The following is a 21,826-nucleotide window of genomic DNA, read 5'->3' on the forward strand; positions in this document are numbered from 1 at the left end:
AACTGGAGGGTCCTAACGCAACGAAGCCTGGCTGGGCTGGCACCAGCACAAGTATCCCCCACCTGAGCCACCTGTGGGACATGATGGGAAGACCACGGTCTGCCAAAAACACACTGGGTCTGGGGAGACTGGAGTGGGGGAGGGGGGGCAGCATCTCTGCAACGGGATGAGCACAGCGTACACACTTACTAGTACACTCAGCAAGACTTGGGAACACCAGACAACCTCAACCAAATCCTAAGTGCTGTCAACACCTCCAGGGAGGTACTGGAGGGCAAAATTGACAGGATGGCCGTCGACCTTAACACCCTTAACGATGATCATCGGAAGCTGGCAGATAAAGTCAAACACCAAGTAGATGCCCTGAGTGAAGTCTGCCTTCAGCTGAGGGACCTTCAAGATGTGGCCCAACACCTCACAGGCTAGATGGGGCAATTGGACTGGAGGGCAGAAGATGCATAAGGGCACGGTTGGCACAACAACCTTTACATTGTTGGCCTTCCAGAAGGGGCGGAGGACATGGGCATGGTCGCCTATTTGGAGCAATGTGTGGCACAGGAAGTGGCACCACAAGGGCTATAACATTGTTCTGGAATGACCCCACAAGGTGCCGGCACAGCCGCCCTTATTGGAGGCACCTCCACAGTCGGTGGTGGCTCGCTTCCTACACTACAGGGATAAAGACTTGCTGTTGCAAAGGGCACTGGCCCTGGGACTGCTGTGCATGAATGAGTCCTCGATTGCCATATTCCCATACTATACCATGGTGGTAAAAGACAAAAAAAGGCCTTTTTTATTGCAGTTAAGAAAGAATTTCAGGAGGCTGGGCTTTGCTATGCACTTCCCTTCCCAGTATGCCTCATACTCATGTTAGGGGAGAAAACACTGTTCTTTGAGGAACATGAGAGTGCTTGGGGCTTGCTTGAAAAGTGCAAAGCAGGAGAGGACACAGCACCCTGGGTTAGAACAGTATTGCCCAAACATAAGTGGCAGAAGAGGTCATGGCAATGGTTTGGATCCATGGGCTTGCAGAATGCTCTGGAGAGGACCACAGCCCTATGCATGATGTCTACCATTTACGCCCACTGGTGAGAGATGGATAGGGAGGATAGCAACGGATTTTACAGCATGCTTGGACACCTGTGGTGGAGCACACTGGTCATTCCACATACTGCAGCAGATTTATGCTGGTGTGCACCATGACACACGGATTGCAGGGACATTGAGTCCTACATGGCCCTGGCAACTGCTAGCCTACAATAGGGCCTCACCGACTGGGTTCCCCCGGCGCTCGACAATGGGGGTGATTGAGAAAGGGGTGAAACAACTGCTGCTTTGATGCTTGCCAACTCCTAGACCATGGATACTCAAAGTACGGCCCGGTGGCCACATGCGGCCCCTCTGACCTTTACATGCGGCCCCCTGGGCAACAGGAGTACAGGGCTGCTGTTCACTGAATTCAGCTCTAAAAATAAAAGATCTTAAATATTTCATGGTTAACTGGTGGAAAGGAAGTAACTAGAGAGTCCTGAGCTTCACCTAAAAAACAGGTTCATTTTTAAAGACATCCTGCAGGAAAAGTGTAAAAATATCAGTTGCTTCAAAATTCAAAACGTGTATTAAGTTAACATGATGAACCTTTCAACTTAAGTATAAGTTGTTATATCATTGCAATGAGAAATATTAATTTAAAAGTGATAGTTTTCAAACATGAATTCAGAAACATTAATTCTTACCCTCCCCTGACAAATATGCCAATAGTGAATTAAAGAGCCAAGTCAGATGTTGTGGGCACGTTTTGAGTGGCCTGGGGTCCTACTGTACAGGAACAATTTTTATAGTTTTTTTAAAGTCAAACGCAGGAGCACATTCTTACAGTGTAGATGCTGAAATGTTGCTGTCCTCATATGTGATAATGAAAAAAAGGAGGGAAAGTGAAAGTAAGCAAATGTCTAAGATCACACAATTTGAAAAAGTGGGGAAGACGAGATTAATCTCAGGTTTCCTAGATTCACATTGCTCAAATCAGTCACTAGGCGTGTATCCTTCACTTCGCCTACCCATACCTAGCAGACAATCCCCCTAATTCCCTCGCTAGGCAGCCATTCCTCTGGCATCGATGCGGCCACCGGGCACATCACAGACCAAACTTTTTGGCCCCTGTGAAAATGTCTGTGAGTACCCATGTCCTAGACGAACCTCCAGCCACATTACTGGTGCTGGGAGGTCTTGAATGTTTTCACAACTGTTTGTTCTGTAGAAGTTTGGTGCCGATTCTGCTGCCACAGGACAGAGGGATGGAGGAGTGCAGCATGGGGCAGGTGGAGGTGACCTGCTGGTACATGTATATTATACATGATGCAGACCCACAGCACTAAATATACCTTTCTCGCTTGGAACATTTGGGGGGATGGGATCCTTGGCTAAGTGCTATAAAGTTTTGCCTACTTGAAGCGCAGGGATGTGGACATTGTGCTCTTGCAAGAGATCATGTGACCAGGGACAGTGCCAGGTCTTTGCAGCATAGATGGCAGGGCCAGGTTTTGGCAACAACGCATTCTGCATTTTTCTGAGGAGTCCTCGTGTGGGTGCACCCTGGGGTCCCACTCGTAGGCCCTGACACTGAAATACATAGCGAGGGACAGTACACCATACTGGATGTGTTGCTGGCTGGCTTGTGGGTGGGGATAGGCTGTGTGTTTGCCCCGAACACTGGACAAGTGTGCTTCCTTGTGATGCTGTTGCCGCTCTTGGAAGAGTCAGTGCCCCTGATACTTGGGGGTGATTACAATGCGTGGCTGACAAGTACATGGACAGATCAGTGCCGCCACTGGCAGTTTCTCTGGTTATGCAACTAGTAGGTGAATTCAAGACTTGGGCTGCTAACTACAGGTTGATTTATGCATGGCAACAATTACATAAGGGGCGGCAGAAATATTCATTCAACTCGTAGCTCCGCAACCACCATGTCTGACTCAACACTATGTTATGTTTACCAGAGGTAGCAGGACAGGTTGCATGGCTGAAATACTTGAGCTGTATGTACTCAGATCATAACCCACTGCTTCTAACTGGAGTAGGCAGGCATCCCCTATCCCTGTTTGGAAGCTTAGGCTTGAGCTGCTGAATGAACCTGCGTTCAGGCAACTGCTGATTGAAGTGCTGCATGACTAATTCCAAAACAATGAGCAGACTGCGTCCCACTGCAATGTGGAATAGGATGCATTTAAAGTAGTTGTGAGGGGCCATATCCTGGAGCCAGGTCCAGCAGACCTGGTGTTGGTTTAAAATGAGGTGTGCCCTCTGGAGCATGGAGCTCAGGAGCACCCACAGGCACATGACTGTCTACGAGAGAAATGTAAGCCACACACAGAACTGCATGATAAACTACATTTCATAACCAGACGGAAATAGTTGGGTGGTGGCACATGAGGAGTGGGGCAGAGCAGAGAACCTGCTAGCATCATTAGTTTGTACTGAGGATTGACAGCAACCCACCATACAGATACATACCACACCGTTGACCTAGCCCATACAGAGCAGGACATACTCTTGGTATTCACGCAGTATTACAAGGGTCTTTACTGAGAGCCCATAGTCACCTGGGCGGTGGATCTGGAGGCTACCTGGTGGTCACCAGGGTGGTAGATCTGAAGACGCTAGCACGTGTGATGAAAGAAGACACAGGTTTTGGGTGGTCCCGTTACTAACCCCAAAACCAGAGGGGCGCTTTAGGAGTTAGCATGAGGCAGGACCCCCTGATATGGATGAACTACTGGCTGAGATCTGCCAGACATATGCTTCACTGTTGGTGCCCCGCTTGATGAAAATGTATAGAGACATTTGCGTGCAGGAGACTGCCCGCTATGACTCGAGAAGCACTGATAGTGCCCATCCTCAAGCCTGCTGAGGAGGTGCTGCTGGATGTGGGGTCTTAGTGGCCCTGGTCCATCTTGAACTTGGACTATAAAACCCTCCACAATGTCCATCCACACTTCGGATCAAAATGGCTTTCTTCCACAGCAAGTCTGCCAATATCCACTGCTGGTCACCTGGAGGCAGTGTTGCTCTCTATTGATATTAGGAAGGCGTTTGACACACTGCTGTGGGACTAGTTGTGGGCAGTTGTAAACAGGATGGCACTGGGAGAAGGTGGGGCAAGTGGGATCCCATGGGTGATGAAGGTGATGGCGGATTTGGGAGAGGTGCTATACCTGAACTAGAACAAGACATGCACCTATTCTCTAGTGGTGACGTGCCAAGACCCACCGGCAGTAGTGACAGATAAGGGACTCCACTGGGAGCCATTAGTGCTCTGATATCTGTGACTCAAGATATACCACCCGAACTTGGGGTCGCCCTGAGGGCACTGAGGAGTAGCGTGGCGTTTTGGTGCACTCTGCGGCTTCCCATCATGGCTAGAATTGCACTGACAAAAACATTATGTTATTTCTCCTGCTGTACTGCCTCGCCAACGATCTGGTGTGAGTCCAGAGGAAATGGTTTCACTCTCTCCATGTGCTATTGCAGGAACTAATTTGAGATGGGTAGCTACTCAGGGCCTCTCTTAGGGCATGCCAGTGTCCACCACTGGAAGAGGGGCTAGAGATACCAGATTTTGAGCTGTACCTCTACGCTTCTCAACTCCAGTGGCTGTCTCGATGGCTGGCGTGGGTAGATTTAGCACAGGTGGGGGAGTTTTGATAGGCATGCACAAAAGGTGCCCTCATTGGAATGCTCATGTGGCGGAGGTCCGCCCGAAAACCAAGATGTGCCTGCTGACCTTGGTCCTTCTCTGTTGTAAGGGGGTGATCAAGCATATTGGGAACTGCCAATTGTACACCTCTGAGGTGCCATTGATTGGACTTCCTACAGCCAGAGGCAGCTTTTTTATAGCCCACTGCATGACGGAGTGGATGGGGGCAGAACTGCAGACACTGGGGGACTGCTAAGAGGAGGGCACAATGTGCCGGTTAGAGGGCCTAGTAAAGGAGGCTAGTCACTGAGAACACAGTTCCTGGTGTATGTGGCACTCGGCCAGGCGCTGTGCAGACTTTATAGGGCCTCAGACTGGGAAATACCCTCACACGACCTGCTACAAGCAGTCCTGACCTTTGATAGTTGTAGACACTTAGGGCCTCATTTACGAAGCCCTAGCGGCACCCTGTGCCACCAGAGCATCATTTTTTTAAATGCTACAGTGGCACAGTGTGCCAGCCCATATTTACAAGGCCACACAAAGCCACCTTGCATGGCTTTTCATGGTCTTGTAAATATGGACACCTTTCATCCATAACACTGTGTGAAAGGGGAATTCCATGGGTATTGTCTTGGGCATTCCCGCACAACATCCGTGGAACCCACAGAAATCAGACGCATTGCCAGATATACAAGTCTGGGAATTCGTCAGATTCCTATGCCACCTCATTTCTCCCCGTTTTTTTTCTCTTTCTATGTGTGCTGCATTCTGCAGCAAATACAGAAAGAGGAAAACACAGCTTGTGATTGTTTTTGTGAAGGAAGGTGCATCTTCCAGCACAAGAACAATCCTCCCCACAACACAGGCACCCTTGCACCATGGTGCAAGGGTGATTGCATTGGCACTTGGCTACAATTTGTGCGCGAGAGCAGGGGGAGACGACAGAAATGCACCATATCTTGTAGACTGCACATGTCTGCCCTTTCCCGTGGCACAGGGCAGTTTAGTAAAGCCCTTGCTGCACAATTCCGTGCCACAGGCCGTGTAAATGAGGCCCTTAGTGTCCTGGTTGTACCACATGATGAGGACAATGACCCAGGATGACTTCCCGGATGCAACGGTCCGCTGGGAGGGAAGACAGTTTGTAGGCAAAGAATGGGAACCCGCCCTAGAACACACCAAGAAGGTATCAAGGAACACAAACTTTAAGTGCACACAGTTCAACTACCTCTAATCCACTTATCTCATGCCTCACTGAATCAGTGTTATGGACAACGAGCGAGACAGGAGCTGCCTTCGGTGCTCTCACCCACAAGCAGACTTTGGGTGACACGGTTTGGAGCTGCCCGGTGACTGAGCATTTCTGGGAAAAAATTGTAGCAGAGCAAGAGAGCGCCTTAGGCAGGACAGGCCTTGGAAAGGAAGAGGTTTGCTCGTGGGTCTCTACAGCCAAAAGCCAGCCTCAAAGGCTGGAGACTCTTGTGGATTTTGCGCTTGGCTTAGCATGTAAGGATATTGACAGACAATGGAAGGCTCCCGAGGCATAGTTGATGAAAGGTGGAAGTGCTGACTTGGGCAAAAAGAGTAGCAGAGGGCGTTTTGCATATAATACTATACGGGAATCCATAGGATCCCGCTAGTGGACCTCTGGAGGGAGGAAGTGGAAAGCTTTGCAACCTCAGCAGGAGAGGTGACCTGAAAGTGCTTGGCCATGAGGAGGGGATCGCATCCCCAGGGGAAGGAGGTGGGGACTTTATAGGAAACGCAGAGAGAAGATGCAAGCCGGGGTATACAGTATAACCTTGCCTGACATAGATACAAACACATTCCCCCTGCCAGACCTGTATGCAGCATGCACTAAATGTGGGCAGTGAAGTTTTGTGTCAAGATTGAGAAAGTTACTATTTATTTTGCAGTGATTATGATGTACAGGGGAAGCGGAGATGAGAGAATACAGTGACGTATATGAGACATAAGGAAACTAGAAGCAGCTACCCCACTGATGTATGAGTTGCATGTTGACTTAAGAAAATGCAATAAAAATGTATTTTTTAAATGTATCTTGAACCTCTGTGAGACTGAGAGCTGATCCTCAACTGAAGAGTTGAGCTTCTTTTGGGCCATTGTGAATTCTGCTCAGGCCCATTCTCAGATGTCAGGGTTCGTGCCATGCAAGTCCTCACCAAGAAGTATCAGTGGCACTGTCAGCTCTCTAAACTGGAAACAGCAGGCTCAGCCTGATGTTAAATCATTGCAGGCACCACTTTTGAAATGCTTCAGTGCTTTCTAAGGGCATATATCAGTGCAGTGGATACACTCTAGGACAGAGTACTCGGTGATGAGAAGAATACTCAGAATGAGATAAGGCAAGCTCAAGCCTCGCTCTCTGCTCAAGTGAAGCCTGTATATAAAGGGTTGCATATAAAAATATCCCTGCCTGACAAGCAGACCGGCACTGAAGCACAGGTCTAAAATCTGCATCCAAAGAAGTATTTTGTATGGGATCCAATGCATGACCGTAAAATGTAGTTTAAAATGTAGTATTTGTATACAGTGTTCAAGTTCTAAATGCTTTATAGTATAACATGCAAAAATGATCAGTATTTTTCTTTCAGAAAGGTGGCAAAATCACAGCAAACACTCTGTTCCCAGTAAAGGTACAAAATCTCACCTACACTGGGAACAGCATATCAATGAAAGTTGGGCTGGCTGTTTAAAACCAACGATCACCTTCCACTGTGATGGCCACAAACCTCGTGACATTCAAAGGGTGGCAGAGAACCCCCTGTCAGCAGCTAGAGTGAATGACTTCAGGGACCCCCTATTACCCATTCCTGGAGGTACTGTTGGGGAGAGACTTAACTGCGCACCACTTCTATATGGTTCTGCCAGTGTCCTCCTGAAGGCCTCTTCGCCTCTGTGTCTACATCTGTTGTACGGTGTGGGTGCAAAGGATTCCTTCATTTGCATGGGGACAGGCCCCTTGACATTGTGCCAGTGCACATTTACTGCCAATGCGGTCCGTATTACAGAAAGGGTTTTGCAAAAGCTTGTGGCCCCTTCTGTAACACCAAAGTGCCCCAGGCTGCAAAAAGCCGTCACAAACGTTCATTCTGCCTCTGAGGCCCTTTATAAAATATAAGCAATGGGCTCTCTGCAGGCCCAGAAGTCACAGAATTTGGGTTTATAAAGTTCACTACCCTGCTTTTGCCTACATGGACAAACCCTAAGCCTCTCACTCAGCAGTCTACGTACCAGCGACACAAGCACCATCACTTTCACTGCACCATGAGTCCTGTTTGCATCAACCCTATGACTATCTGCCAGCCCTGCCATTGAATCATATCTAATGAATGTCAATATATTTTCCCTCTGTAGTGAGAGCTATTCCAATGACTCCTAAGACCTTTCCTTCACCCGGCTCCATAATTCCTGTTTGAATGTATCTCAGGATCCTCCTGTTGCAAAGTAATCCGGGTCCTGGTTGGATATACCCAGGACCCCATCCTTTTCCATCTCACTGATCCTGACTGTTTGAACCCCAAGGCCAAACTTTCAACTAGAGATCTAGTACCAATATTGAATCATAAAGTATTGTCGCACAACAATATTGAAGTGCACAGTATAATCTAGGAAGGCAGATGTGGAGTTAGTATAGTACGAACATCTGCAAAAAAGTGATGGATGTCCTGTCTGCCTATTAAGTGTATATCGCCTCTTTCCATACTAAATAGGGGTGACAGGGCATCCGCTGATTTAATTTTTTTGGTAGTTGTCCTGCATGTGCCAAAGTATAAATAAATCCTAAGGGCTAGATGTATCATACAACCGATTTGCGATTCTCAAATAGCGATTTTTAAGAAATCGCTATTTCAGAAATGCAAAAAGTTATGTATGATTTTTGCGATTCGGTAATAGCAATTTCTTAAAAATCGCAAATGCTATTATCGAATCGCAAATAGAGAATCTGTCCCCATTTGCACCTATGGGCCTGTTGGCCCATATCTGCGAATATTTTGCATTTCTAAAATTGAGATTTCTTAACCAGAAATCGCAATTTTGGAAATGCAAAACCCCAGGGTGCTGGGGGCCTAAGGCCCCCTCTGCTGCACCCCAAAAAAGTGTTTGGGACATGTAAGGTGCGCACATGCCAAAAGGGCATGTGTGCTTTACATGTACATTTTAAAAATGCATTTTAAATGCATTTTTAAATTTTGCACATGGTTACCACCAGGTACTAAGAAATCACAAATAAGGAATCCTTATTTGCGATTTCTTATTTAGAGAGTAGCAATTTGCGACTCTCTAAACAGGGTCGCAATTTTAAGGAATCGCTATTTTTGCGATTCCTTAAAATTGCGTTCAGAATGTCTTTCATACATTCTGAACTGGCTTTTTGCATTCGCAAACGGACATTCGCACCGTTTGCGAATGCAAAAAACCTTGATACATCTGGCCCTAAATCTTTACTCTCCTGTGGAAGATACTGACCCAGTCGCTATCTTGCAGTCCTTATTGTTGACAGTCAATATTTGTGCATCCATTATTTTGAAGCTCAACCCACCTAGCTCCATGTGTTCTAGAATCCTTTCCCAGCTCCAGGCATCTCAGTTTGATGAACCCTAAAAGCCTTCCCTAGATCAGCTTCTCAGTCCTAAGTCTTGTTTGATGAACATTAAGAAATTTGCTCAGCCTCATAACTCCTAATGGAGTGATCCCTAGCATCCCCTTCTAGGTCCATTGGTCCTGGCTGGATGAATCTTAGAACCCTTCCTTTGCACCAGCTTTCCTAGTCTTGGTTGAATGAAGCACAACACCTTCCCCTCAGCCAGTCCCTGGAGACTAAGCCACAAAATCATCTCTCTTCCCTGATTTCTCCAATGCTGAAATGTGTCCTTACTATGTAAGTGAAGGATTTAATCTGGTTCTCTATGGCTGGGTCGCTGCTCTTCACATTGAAGTTCACATTCAGGTTGTCTCCTGCTTTCAGATCATTGGCGGTGACTCCGATGTGGAGGTAGTTCTTAGAGCTTCCTTGTGCCTTGTATGCAATTGCCTTCATTGTTGCCTTCGCCTGTTGTTCAGCGAGGTACTGAGGATGTTTTGTAGCAACCTAAAAAAGTAACATTATCAAAGTTAGATCACTGGTTGAAGAAATACTGGCTTAAATTTTTATCCGGATGTGCCAACTGCACAACGTGGCTCTAATGCAACAGTGCTGTGAACCTGTTATTTCTCTGTGTCAGTTATGGCTTTGCTTTAGTTTTTCAATGCCTGTTTTGTATCCTATCTCTCACCTCCTCAGTATCTACTCAATTCATAACAACACCAAGATCAGTTCTAAACTCTGACACTTGGAACTTGTGTTTGTTTCACATTCTATCCCTCATCTTTTTGTGTTCAGCTTGTTAGGAAGTCTCCCAGCTCCACAGAGTTGATTCATTACTCTTTCCCTCAGCACCCCAATAACTGCTATATAGTTTCTTCCTTAGCCTTCAGTTGCTTCCCTCAATGTGTCATGTCCGATCTTCGAAACTGTGCTTTTATCATTTTTCACAAAGCCTGCGTAAGCTCAGATGCCTGGATGTATAACTTACATTGTCCATGAGACAGAAGTGTCCATCTGCACATGAGGCTCATCCCTCTGTTCAAGGGTAGTTTGTAAGTGTGTGTGTAATGGTTGTCAATGTATGCAAGTGACAAATATGTGGCTCGGTAAACTGAGATCCTTGCACAAACATATGGAATACGAAGAGTGAAAAAAATCCAGAAATACCTACAACACATGGATTTTGAATTGGTAAGAACCAAAATCTGCATGTTATGCTCAATTTTCAAGGCAGGATACATTGTAGTTATAGTACCTGATAAATTCTGAACAATGCGGTGTCAGATTTTATCAGATTATCCCATCTGATCCTGAGGCACTCATAATCAAGCCCCAACAGTGAAAATTATCACTGTATGTTTGAATCGTCAATTTGAGTGTGAAGATGTTTCTCAGTTGGTGAGGGGAAGGCCGCTGTGTGATGAATGTCTATCTTTGTGTGAGGTATATGATTTCAATTTCAGCATTTGGGTACTCACAGTAATGGGTAACTCTTCAATATTAGATGCTGTGTTTATTGTCAACTTAGTGGTCCCATCTGCCTGAGTACTGCCTTCAATGTTTCCAGGGGTAGCAACCACTGGGACGCGGTGAGCAGGAGAGCCGTCAGGGTTTGTAACGAAGACCTGAGAAGAAAACAGAACTTGGTGAGGGGGAAGTCTGCTCTGCAACTAGCGTTTAGATAATCCAACAGAACAGTTATCCTGCATGCTGAACAGAACACTGATATAATTTTCATCACACAGTGGCTCAATAAGAAATATCATCATCTACCCAAAACACAAATTTACACCGAAACAGTAAGAAACAACAAAGAACACAGGAAAATCAACATCAAGGCCCAAGTTCAGATTGCATGGGTAATATAGTGATCATTGGCACATGGGTTATGTAGCTATGGGGAAAAGAAAGAGGTTTTAAATTCACTTGCATGAGTGTTTTATTTCTACATAAATAGATTTCAAAATGGCCAGCTTAATAAATATGTATTACCATTTGAAGTTATGAGCCTTTTGGTGAACCTTTGATAATAATGTGACTACTTTTTTATTCTTAAATGTTAATTGCCCCAAAACACAAGAAAAATGTGAGGCGTTAGGTATCCAGCAAACCACCAACAAAATTGCCTATTTAACAACAATACAGCACTAAAGGGGAATGCAGAAGAAAAAACCACTGTACATCGCAGATATGTGAAAGTTTCACTTTATTCTTCTAGAATGTCTCTGGATGGAAATGACAACTGGCCCAATAGGACATCTTGGGCACAGTATCAGAAGGCAAATGCAATTCTCATGTTTGGAAAAACAAACAGACGACACGTGTTTCGTCAAAATTGACTTTTTCAAGACTGTGAACACATACAAATGTAACGAGTCAATCCCAGATGTTTCTAATGTATGCAAAAATTGCAGTGTCTACCAAGAAACAATCTTGTGAGTGAGTGGAGAGGCCCAAAATTGCAGACGGATAACGTCATATTTGTGCCGTAACAGTGAGCATGCCTGTTTCGTGACGTCTATGAGAATTGGAACTATTGCTATAGTGATTGTGTCAAATGTTTTAGACCAAGAGTGCCAATCAGGACATGCCATAGTAAGCGACAGCATAATTACAAAGAGAGAGAACCCCAGTACTTGTGCTGTGCGAAAGGTTGAAGGAAGGATCCGTGTAGGCGAGAGAGATTATGAGAAAGAGAATTAATAGTGGTCAAGAGGGAAAAGAAAAAAGAAAAAAGAGAAGAAAAGAGAAAAAAGAAAGAAGAAAAAAGGGACGTGCGCATACGGGGCAATGTAAAAAATAGAACAGAGCATACCTCCAAAGCATGGAAGTACCCAAAGGTGTTCCAAAATTTCAATGAACCGCTAGTATATTAAAGGATGATATGCTGAATGATGGAAGGAGTACCTGAAGACCATGATAAGCCTAAATGTGAAGGAGGGAATTAAACAGGCATAAAAACGCCGGGCTAAACTTATAACAACAAAAGTAGGGAAAACGAGGATGGGGACAGTTAGGGTGCAGCTAGGTCTGAACCCCAAGAAAAAGCCAAAATGGAGATAGGTAGGTAGCATGTCAATCCCCTCCAGAATAAGAAAATGTGTTAAGATTCTTTTCCCTACTGGTTGTTAGAGAGAAAATAAAAAGTGAAATCGAAGTCCCCATTGTAAACATGAGATGTCCCTCTGCTCAGAAGGCAATAGAAGTTAAGGAACTCATGTGATAAACATAAGGTTAATAATTAAAGGGTGGATTATATAGCACACAGGTGTGGATAACAATAAAATTAAATCAGGGCAGAGACGGCTCGCTCGAAGAAGCGTAAACCGTTGAGCAAACAATATGCGTTTTGAATCTGAGGTAGTGAGGGACTAAGGAACGTAAAACTTATGAAAGTGCCCAAGATAAAAGAAGGAAATTAAATAGGGCAAGGCAGACAAAGCAAGAGACGGAAGCATGGCACACAGTGATGTGTACGCATGTGTGCCATGCCGTAAATGCCACCGGAGACCGCTATACAGTCGGTAGCGTGTCACTGAAGTATTATAAGTTCGAGCAGTAAAAGTAAAGATGAAAATAAAAATAAAGCTCCTACCTCTGACCCGCAACCGAAGAGCTGGAGAGTCTATTACCGGCGTCGCATGTGTATCGCGCAAAAAGGGGAGTAGGAAAAATGGCGTAAGGAAATCTATGAGATTTCCTTGTGCCATTTTTTACAGCACTTTTAACGCCTTCTCAAGAGTAGGCGTTAAAAGGGGGCTTCCATTCTTTAGAATGGGGCTCTATGTACTCTGAAGGAGTAGCACCAATACATAGAACATCAATAGCGTCATGAAAAATTATGCTATTGCCCCCTACCCTGCGCCATGGTACACCATATTTTAAATACGCTGCACACATTGTGGCGGTAGGGGGGTGCTAAGGGGCGCAGGGAAAGTGGTGCTGCACTCAGTGCAGCGCCACTTTCCATAAATCTGCCCCTGTATGTTTTGCGATATATACAGCTCTGAGCATATACTTCACAGAAAACAAAAATAACAGCTATTCATTCAAATCTAGTGGAGAGAGGACACATAGGCAGACGAAATAAACTCAAAAGTAGTCATGATAGACAACACTGTCTTGGGGACTAGTTCCTACATTTCCATACCAATGCCCTCCTAAACCCACAAAAGTCACTAATCCCAGATCAGGAACATCTGTACACAGACCTACCCAATCAAACCCAAAACACGCAAAGACAACTACAGCCGTGGCACTATTCCCATTGCAAACTTCAACCTGGTGAACCCCTCACACCTTCCAAGCAGCTTCTTCCACAAAGGAACTAAGGGCCAGATGTAGAAAGCGTTTTGCATGGCACAAACTGTGAAATTTGCAGTTTGCGCCATGCAAAACGCCCATCGCGATGCACATTCCCATTTTGCGAGTCGGGAAATGGGAATGCGACTCGCAAATAGGAAGGGGTGTTCCCTTCCTATTTGCGATTCGCACTGCAATGCAGAATTGCTTTGTGACTGTGAACGCGGTCGCAAAGCAATTCGCAGTTAGCACCCATGTCAAGTGGGTGCTAACTCATTCACAAAAGGGAAGGGGTCCCCATGGGACCCCATCCCCTTTGTGAATGTCGCCAAAAATATTTTTTCAGAGCAGGCAGTGGTCCAGCGGACCACTGCCTACTCTGAAAAAACGAAACCAAATGGTTTCATTTTTTCTTTTGTATTGCAACTCGTTTTCCTTAAAGGAAAACGGGCTGCAATACAAAAAGAAACTGCTTTATTAAAAAAGCAGTCACAGACATGGAGGTCTGCTGTCTCCAGCAGGCCACCATCCCTGTGAGTGCAGGGAATCGCAAGGGGGTCGCAAATTGTGACCCACCTCATTAATATTAATGAGGTGGGTCTTTGCGACCCCCTTGCGATTCGCAGAAGGTGTCTGAGACACCATTCTGCATATGATTTTGCGACTCGGAAATTGCGAGTCGCACCGACTCGCAATTTCCGAGTCGCAAAATCGTATCTTGCTACATCTGGCCATAATTTACATATTCATTTATTCCACCATAAATAAGCCTAATAGGCAGGCGCCCGCCAAGGGAGCGCCCGCCGGCCCAGCGGGAAAGGCCCTGCAACACAGAAGCCGGCTCCGAATGGAGCCGGCGGTGTTGCAGGGGTGCGACGGGTGCAGTTGCACCCGTCGCGATTTTCACTGTCTGCTATGCAGACAGTGAAAATCATGCTGGGGCCCTGTTAGGGGGCCCCTGCACTGCTCATGCCAGTGGCATGGGCAGTGCAGGGGCCCCCAGGGGCCCCACGACACCCGTTCCTGCCATCCTGTTCCTGACGGTCAAAACCGCCAAAAACAGGCTGGCGGGAAGGGGGTCGGAATCCCCCGCCATGGAGGTTCAGCCCAGCCAGAGGAAATCCGGCGGGAAACCGCCGGATCCCCTTTTCTGACCGCGGCTTTACCGCCGCGGTCAGAATGGGCACTGAAGCACCGCCAGCCTGTTGGCGGTGCTTCCGTTGCCCGCGGCCCTGGCGGTCTTGGACCGCCAGGGTCGGAATGAGGCCCACAATCTTTTTGCTCAACGAGTTCAGTTCTTTGTAATGCAAACAAGGCCATGTTCCTCAGCCAAATGCTCTGGCACAGACGTGGGCATCGTTATATCTGATCTTCTCCACAGAGGATCGATCACTTTCCACCAAACTATCTGTTTCATAATCTTATCCCTCGTTTCAATGTCAATAAGATTTATCGTTGGTGCTCCATCTTTCCCACTTCCTCATAGGTTTAACTTAAACTTTCTAGCGTCTGAAGCATCTTTTCAGTTTAATTGTGTAGAGACCGTTGTTGTGCCCGATGGCATCTTCACATGTGTCTCTTTCTTTAATTATCTAGAATTTCCACTATGGCTTCCAGCCTCATCCACCTTCTCAGCTGAGAGATTTGATTCTGCTTTTTGGTGCTACAGTGCCATTAGGTGAGTTTCTGCAATGCAAAGGCTTTCTCAGTCCCAAACACTCTTCCTGTCCGATTTGGCAACTTGGCCCCCGAGACACTGACCCCCTAGCAATGCTCCAAGACTTGTCACCCAGATCACAGGAGAGCGTTGCAAATGTCTTGTTGATTCTTAAAGTTAATTAAACCCAGAAGCACATATGTAATTCATGTAAGTCATTAGCTGCGACCCCTGGCTTGCCTCTTGTGACCCCTGGCACTGGCTTTGCGACCCCTGACCTTAGAGGAGTCAAATCCAGGGCCAGGAACATAGTGGCAGCTCGTCCGTATGGACATCAGTTGGGGCTCCACCCGCTTTATTTCTGTCCATTTTTATTACACTAATAGTGAATAATAAAATAGTATTCACTTTTAGTGTCATAAAAATGGAGTACAATTAGCTGGAATATCCCATTTCCATGGCAGCTGAGGCAAGGAAAAATGCTTTTAAATGTATGCTGTGTGCGTGCTTGCGGGTGAGTGTTTATGTGAGAGACAGTATATGTGTGTGTGAGTGAAAGTGGAGGTCAGAGGGCGTGTGCTGTCACTTCCGCTACCCTAGCATTTAAGTGAATTGACGTCCATGATGTAATTGTCTTACTGCTCCAAATGCTAATAAACATGATTAAAAAAATAGTAATTAAACCCAGAAACACTTTTTCTGCTGCTTCTGAATATAGTTGGCAGGCATATAAAATAGGCATACCTTTGTCTTTAAAAACATAGGATACCAAGACTATAATCTTATGACAGTATAGCTAGACAAACAAATTAGATCTGTAACCAGCACATTGCATTTTATATAGAAATACTCAGTCATTGCAGTGATGGTGAATGCATAATGTGATTTGTCTTGGTAGAATATTGGAATATCGGAAATTGTTTACATAATGAAATTAATCAGACTTCTATGTCTAATAAAGTGAATATAGTTATCCAAATGGATCAAAAAATAACATTATTTCAATGTAAATATTTTTTGTACAAACTTTATTCGACTTTCAGCAAGCCATAAAAGTTTCAAGTAAAACGCATCTAAATATAATAAATAGAGCAATAAATAGAATGAAATAGTAAAAGAATAAATAACAAAGCTAAAATACATATCATAAAATTTTCCATTGACAAGTATTTAAATAAACTAATTAAGATTACACCTCTACCCCCACAGACTTTCTTACAGTTAGTACAGAACATAAAAGGTCAGCCAAAATTCCACACATTTCAATAGAAGATAAAACTTGCAGACTAACATATGCACTACGACACTGGCGCAAATTAATTGATCTCAGAAGGGGCACTAATAAGCGCTTTCTCTGCTTAGCATAAAATTTGCAGAATAAGACCACATGGATCGTAGTTTGAAATGCCTTTGCGTCACAGGGACATAACCTTAAAGTGGTACTCAAGTCATTCGTGGTTGGAAAGGTTACTAAGCGATGGAAGGTATCTAACCTTAGTCTTGTAAGAACAAAGCGATGTTGGTGGTTTACTACATTTACCAGGTAGGGCTGCATGCCCTCTGCAGACAAAATTAGTTGTTTAGACATGACGCTGGTCTTTTTTGATTCTATCTCCTGTCCCAATTCTTCTAAATACTTTAATTTCAAGGCCCTCAGTTCCTTCCTGGTGATTTTTTCCAATGAATCTGGGTTTGTGTAATACTCTTTACTGCCCGTATTTTCAAAAAAGGTCATAATATATCTCAACCAGGGGACCCTTGACGAATATGTTGACGCCATGCAATCAGATAAAATAGCCTTATTTAATCCAGTGTGCTCAGAAGTCCAAACTTTATGCCGTAATAGTAACGGCTGGATCTTTATCAAATCAGCTAGAAAAGAGACCCCCTAACTCCGCGTGACTAATGTACAATGATGTACCGTTTGCTACCATTAACAGGTATCTGAAAAAATCATTTTCCAACGTCTGGATCAGTTTACAGTTAATATACCCTCAAATACCTGACCCATACATAGCAGCCGGAATGCACTTGGGTCTGTAGATTTTTACCATGTTCGGCGGGGTAATCCCCCCTAACCTTTTTGAAAAAATCCTCAGAGGCGCTGTTGTCTTAATGATCTGATCTTTTTTCGTTTTCATACAATGTGCCCAAGAACCCTGTTTGTCAAACATTATACCCAAATATGAGAATGTTCGAGCTATTTCGACCCTCCCCTCCTGAATAGTGGTGTTATAAGTTTTACCATGTTTCCTACCGCAGTTCATTATAAAAGTTTTAGAACGATTAACGGTAAGTCCCAGGTCTGTCATAAAAGTAATACAGGTGGTTAAAAGTTTTTGAAGGGCTAGTGGTGTCCTGGCCATAAGTACTGCGCCATCTGCATAGAGTAATGCCGGGACAGCACGATTGCCTATTTGGGGAAGGTCTTTACATTTACTTATCAGTTCACTTTCTAAATTGTTTATATACATTGAAAACAGGAATGGAGCAAGTACACAGCCTTGTTGCACTGTGTATGCCAAAAGGCCTAGTGCATTCCCCTCTTAGCCCATACCTTACTCTTGCTCTACATCCTGTATACAAGTCCTGTATGAACTGAATTATTGTTGGTTCTACCCCTGTGCTGCTTAGGATGTCCCATAGCTTCTCATGTAGTACACAGTCAAATGCTGATGATAAATCTATAAAGGCCAAATTCAAATTACCTTCTCTAATCGTTGTGTACTTTCCGATTATAGTGCTTAAATTCAGACCCAGCTCCACCGCACCTATTCCTGTACGAAAACCTTACTGTACTGGAGATAAAACACCCTTTTCTTCCACCCATGTTTGGAGTCTATTCAAGATGATGATTCTACCTGCTAATTTAGCTGATGTATCAAGTAGGGAGATTGGTCTATAACAGGCTGGGATGAGGCGATCGCCTTTTTTATATATAGGTACAATATTAGAGTCTTGCCACGATGATGGAGGTCCTTGAATACAAATGGCCCTCAATGTCTGCTTCAATAAGGGACCCAATAACTGCGTATTGGCCTTATATAAATCTATCCGAACGCCATCAGGACCCCGCGCTTTCCCCGCTTTGCTTGAGTTTATGGCTTCCACTACCTCCTCTAAGCTAAACTGAGGTGTTACGATCAGCTGTGGGCCTTCCTAGGGGCCTGGGCCATTTGAGGGATCTGTGGGATTTATATCACTGGACTGCGAGTATATCTTAGAAAAATATGCAATCCAATCCTCTTCCGAGATTGCAATTTCCATCCTAGGGGTATCTCTATCCCCTAACACAGGAAAGTTTATTGTTTTCCAGAAAATAATATTATCCTTCATACAACTTGCTTTATGTAAGGTTTCCTACAAGGTTCCTTTCAGAATAGATTTCCTTTTTTTCATGGCTGTCTTATATTCCTGTCTACATATACGTATTTCAGTCAGGCATCTTTTAGGAACACTTAAAGCCTTTTTTAGTCTCTTGTGTGCTTTTCTGCAATTATGGCCAAACCAACCCGTTTCCCTTTTCTGTCCCACCTTTCCTCTACTAATAGTAAGAGCTTCTTTTACGGCTTGCATAATCTGCATAAAAGCACTTAAGCATTTTCCTGGATCTATGTTCTCACTGAGACAATCTACAAAGGCTTGATTGTGATCGCATATTATCTGCTTCAGTAGAGTCTTTGGTGGTCATTAAGACCCTGGCGGTTAGAGACTGCCAGGGGTAATGTGGCGTCCGTACCGCCAACAGGCTGGCGGTACGGAGGCCCTTATTACGACCGCGGCGGTAGCGCCGCGGTCGCACCGCCGGCGCCGGCGGTTTCCCACCGTTTTAGCCCTGGCGGTGATAATCCGCCAGGGCAGCTACCGCCAGCCTGTTTCTGGTGGTTTGCACCGCCAGGAAGAGGCTGGCGTTAAGGGGTGTCCTGGGGCCCCTGGGGGGCCCTGCACTGCCCATGCCACTGGCATGGGCAGTGCAGGGGCCCCCTAACAGGGCCCCGGCCAGCTTTTCACTGGCTCCTATGTTGCAGCCTCATCCCCGCTGGGCTGGCGGGCGCAAACTTGGTTTGCGCCCGCCGGCCCAGCGGGGATGTCGTAATGGGGGCCGCGGGAGTGCGGCTGCATGGCGGTTACCGCCGCCCACCAAGTTCGTAATGACCCCCTTTGGGTCTGTCTGGGACCATTGCAGTGTGTATCCATTGCGTGGAGCTATTTCGATGTCATTTACCAGCGTGACCCTATCAGCTTTAGCATATGTGAAGGAAGTTAGTGAGAGTTTCAGGCTCTGAGGAAAGTGATCACTAATTGCAATGTCGTGAAGTATATAATTAGTGAGGTAGTGTACAAAGTGGTTTGACATTAAGACCTAATCAATCACAGTATTAGCGCCCCTTCCATTGAAGGTTGGTTTAAACAGAGATTCTTCAAAATATAATTCATTTACAAAAGACAGGTTGTAATTTTGAGCCATTAAGTTAATTGCATCTCCTTTGGTATTATGTGAAAAGTGAAGTCTTGGACCAATGACTTCAGTATCCCAACCACATACCCTTTCTGAGGTTTCTTTACAAGGATGAACATTAAAATCACCACCCCAAATGATAAGAGTCTCACGTCTATTGTTTGCAAATATTTTGTTTAGATCCTCTCCCATCACCGTTAGAGTATTAGGAAGTTCTCCTGGTGGGACGTTATTATAAAAGTTGATGATTACTAAGTGAGTCTTCTGGTCCAAATTACTCTCTATCATTTGATAATGCGATCTCATAGTTTGCATCTTTAAGTTCTGTAACCATAACTTGTTGGAGATATATGTACATAAGCCTCCTTTAGGCCTGCCAAGTCTGCTCTGTACAGCTGGTGTATGGAATGTCTTATAACCGTTTATATGGACAGGATTTAATAGCCAAGTCTCCTGGAGACATATGCATGAGAAATCTTCTATAAAATTCACCCAAAGCTCATTACTGATCTTATTAGTTAGGCCTGCAATGTTCCAATAAAGTAAGGCTATTTCCGCTTTCTGTTGAGGTTCACAGTACGCGTCGTTTATTATTGGAGGGGGTATGCCACCATCTATTAGATTAATTACTTTTGAGAGGGGATTTCTCTGATTTGACTGGGTTCCTACTGTATTTCTTTCAAGTGCCACTTTGTAGGGTATATCTTCCTTAGTCATGCCAAGCCCTTCTGTATATACTTCCTGGATCGTTTCGTGGGAGGGGTCTTTCTTATTCATGCTAAGTCAATCTAGACCTTCTAAAGTTGTAAGAGGGTGGAATCTGTACGGGAAGGGATAGGATCTGATCTGGTCAAAGATGTTCTACTTACTGATTGTGGATTCTTAAAATTTTACCTCATATGTCTTTGATAAAAAAATCCCAAAGGTAATAGCGAGATTTCTTGAGATGTGGCTTGCCTTGCTTCTAATTCGCAGATAATTCTATCCACTAAGTTTGGGGATCTAAATGAAAGAACCACACAATCTCCTTCTAGTGCTTTCTTACTACTTCCTATCCACTTAACTCTTCTGACCATTTTTATGTCATCAAACAGGACCGCCACCATTCCGAAGCCCAAGCGTGTTCCTATCCAGTTGAGAGCCTTGTTCCTCAAAGCCGACCATGATTCCATCTGTTGGTCATGTACAGATGGGACATTAGCCAGGACCACTACATATGGAGTTACCTCCGGAGGGAGATGTAAAAGGTCACTTGGAGTATATATAGGCTTCGAAAATCTTGTTCTACTATATTGACTCCCTCCTAAGTTTAACTGAGACTGGGTTATCCCCGCCCTAAGTAGTATATTATTTGCTGACTTTAATGATCTAGCATTTGGTTCTAGTGGAAGTGTTTGTAGTTTGGTCAAAGGCATTGAGGTCAGGTGTATTTGATTAGGATTTAGTACTGGTGGTGGTGGTTGTAGTTTTATCAGGGGCTTTGAATTCAAATATAAATCATCTGTCCTATCTTGCATGACAGGTTGGATATTACTCTCATAATTTGGAATCAGCAGTGGTGAACTAGAATCTTTTTTTTCATAATATATGTCTTCAGGTTGTAAGTACTTTATAATTCCTAGGCCTGCCTCTAGGTTACTCTCCACCACTTTTAAGCGCTCTGACAAAGAGTCCAATGAGGCCCCAATAGATGATTTCAGGGTATTTACTAGTTCATGAAGATTTATAAGGAGAGTTTGGGTTGTGTCTCCTGAGTTACTTGAAATTTTCTTTCGAGATAATTTCTTCAATGGCTGTCTAACAAGGGTGGTTACTGCGTCTTTCTTTAGCGATTTTTTAAGAGTATTATCTACCAATCCTACCACTGGTTTCCTTGGGCGTTTAGCTACAGGGGAAAGATCATCCAGGGTATAAATCAGGTTTGAGGTGTCTTGAATACATCCATTTGTGTGCCTTACGTCTATATTCACGACCCCCTGATCACTATGCGTAGAATCGTCAGGCATCCCAATATGTTTTGATAGTTTGGAAGTTTGTCCTTTAGGTATCAACAGTTTTCCTTCTACATTAGCAATTTGTTTATCTATCATCCCCATCGCC

At 44.7% G+C, this 21,826-nt stretch overlaps 1 protein-coding gene across 1 annotated transcript in view; it reads right to left on the reverse strand.

The window, feature by feature from the left end:
* Positions 1 to 21,826, reverse strand: part of C3 (complement C3) — a 236,948-nt gene that overhangs the window by 138,121 nt on the left and 77,001 nt on the right. Inside the window, exons 11-12 of the mRNA XM_069230418.1 lie at positions 10,787 to 10,933; positions 9,600 to 9,812 (exon numbers count right to left, since the gene is read on the reverse strand). Coding sequence (XP_069086519.1) covers positions 9,600 to 9,812; positions 10,787 to 10,933 — 360 coding nt within the window. The remainder of the gene's footprint in view (positions 1 to 9,599; positions 9,813 to 10,786; positions 10,934 to 21,826) is intronic.

This window comes from Pleurodeles waltl, chromosome 4_2 (assembly GCF_031143425.1).
Source record: "Pleurodeles waltl isolate 20211129_DDA chromosome 4_2, aPleWal1.hap1.20221129, whole genome shotgun sequence".
In the NCBI taxonomy this organism is placed as follows: Eukaryota; Metazoa; Chordata; class Amphibia; order Caudata; family Salamandridae; genus Pleurodeles; species Pleurodeles waltl.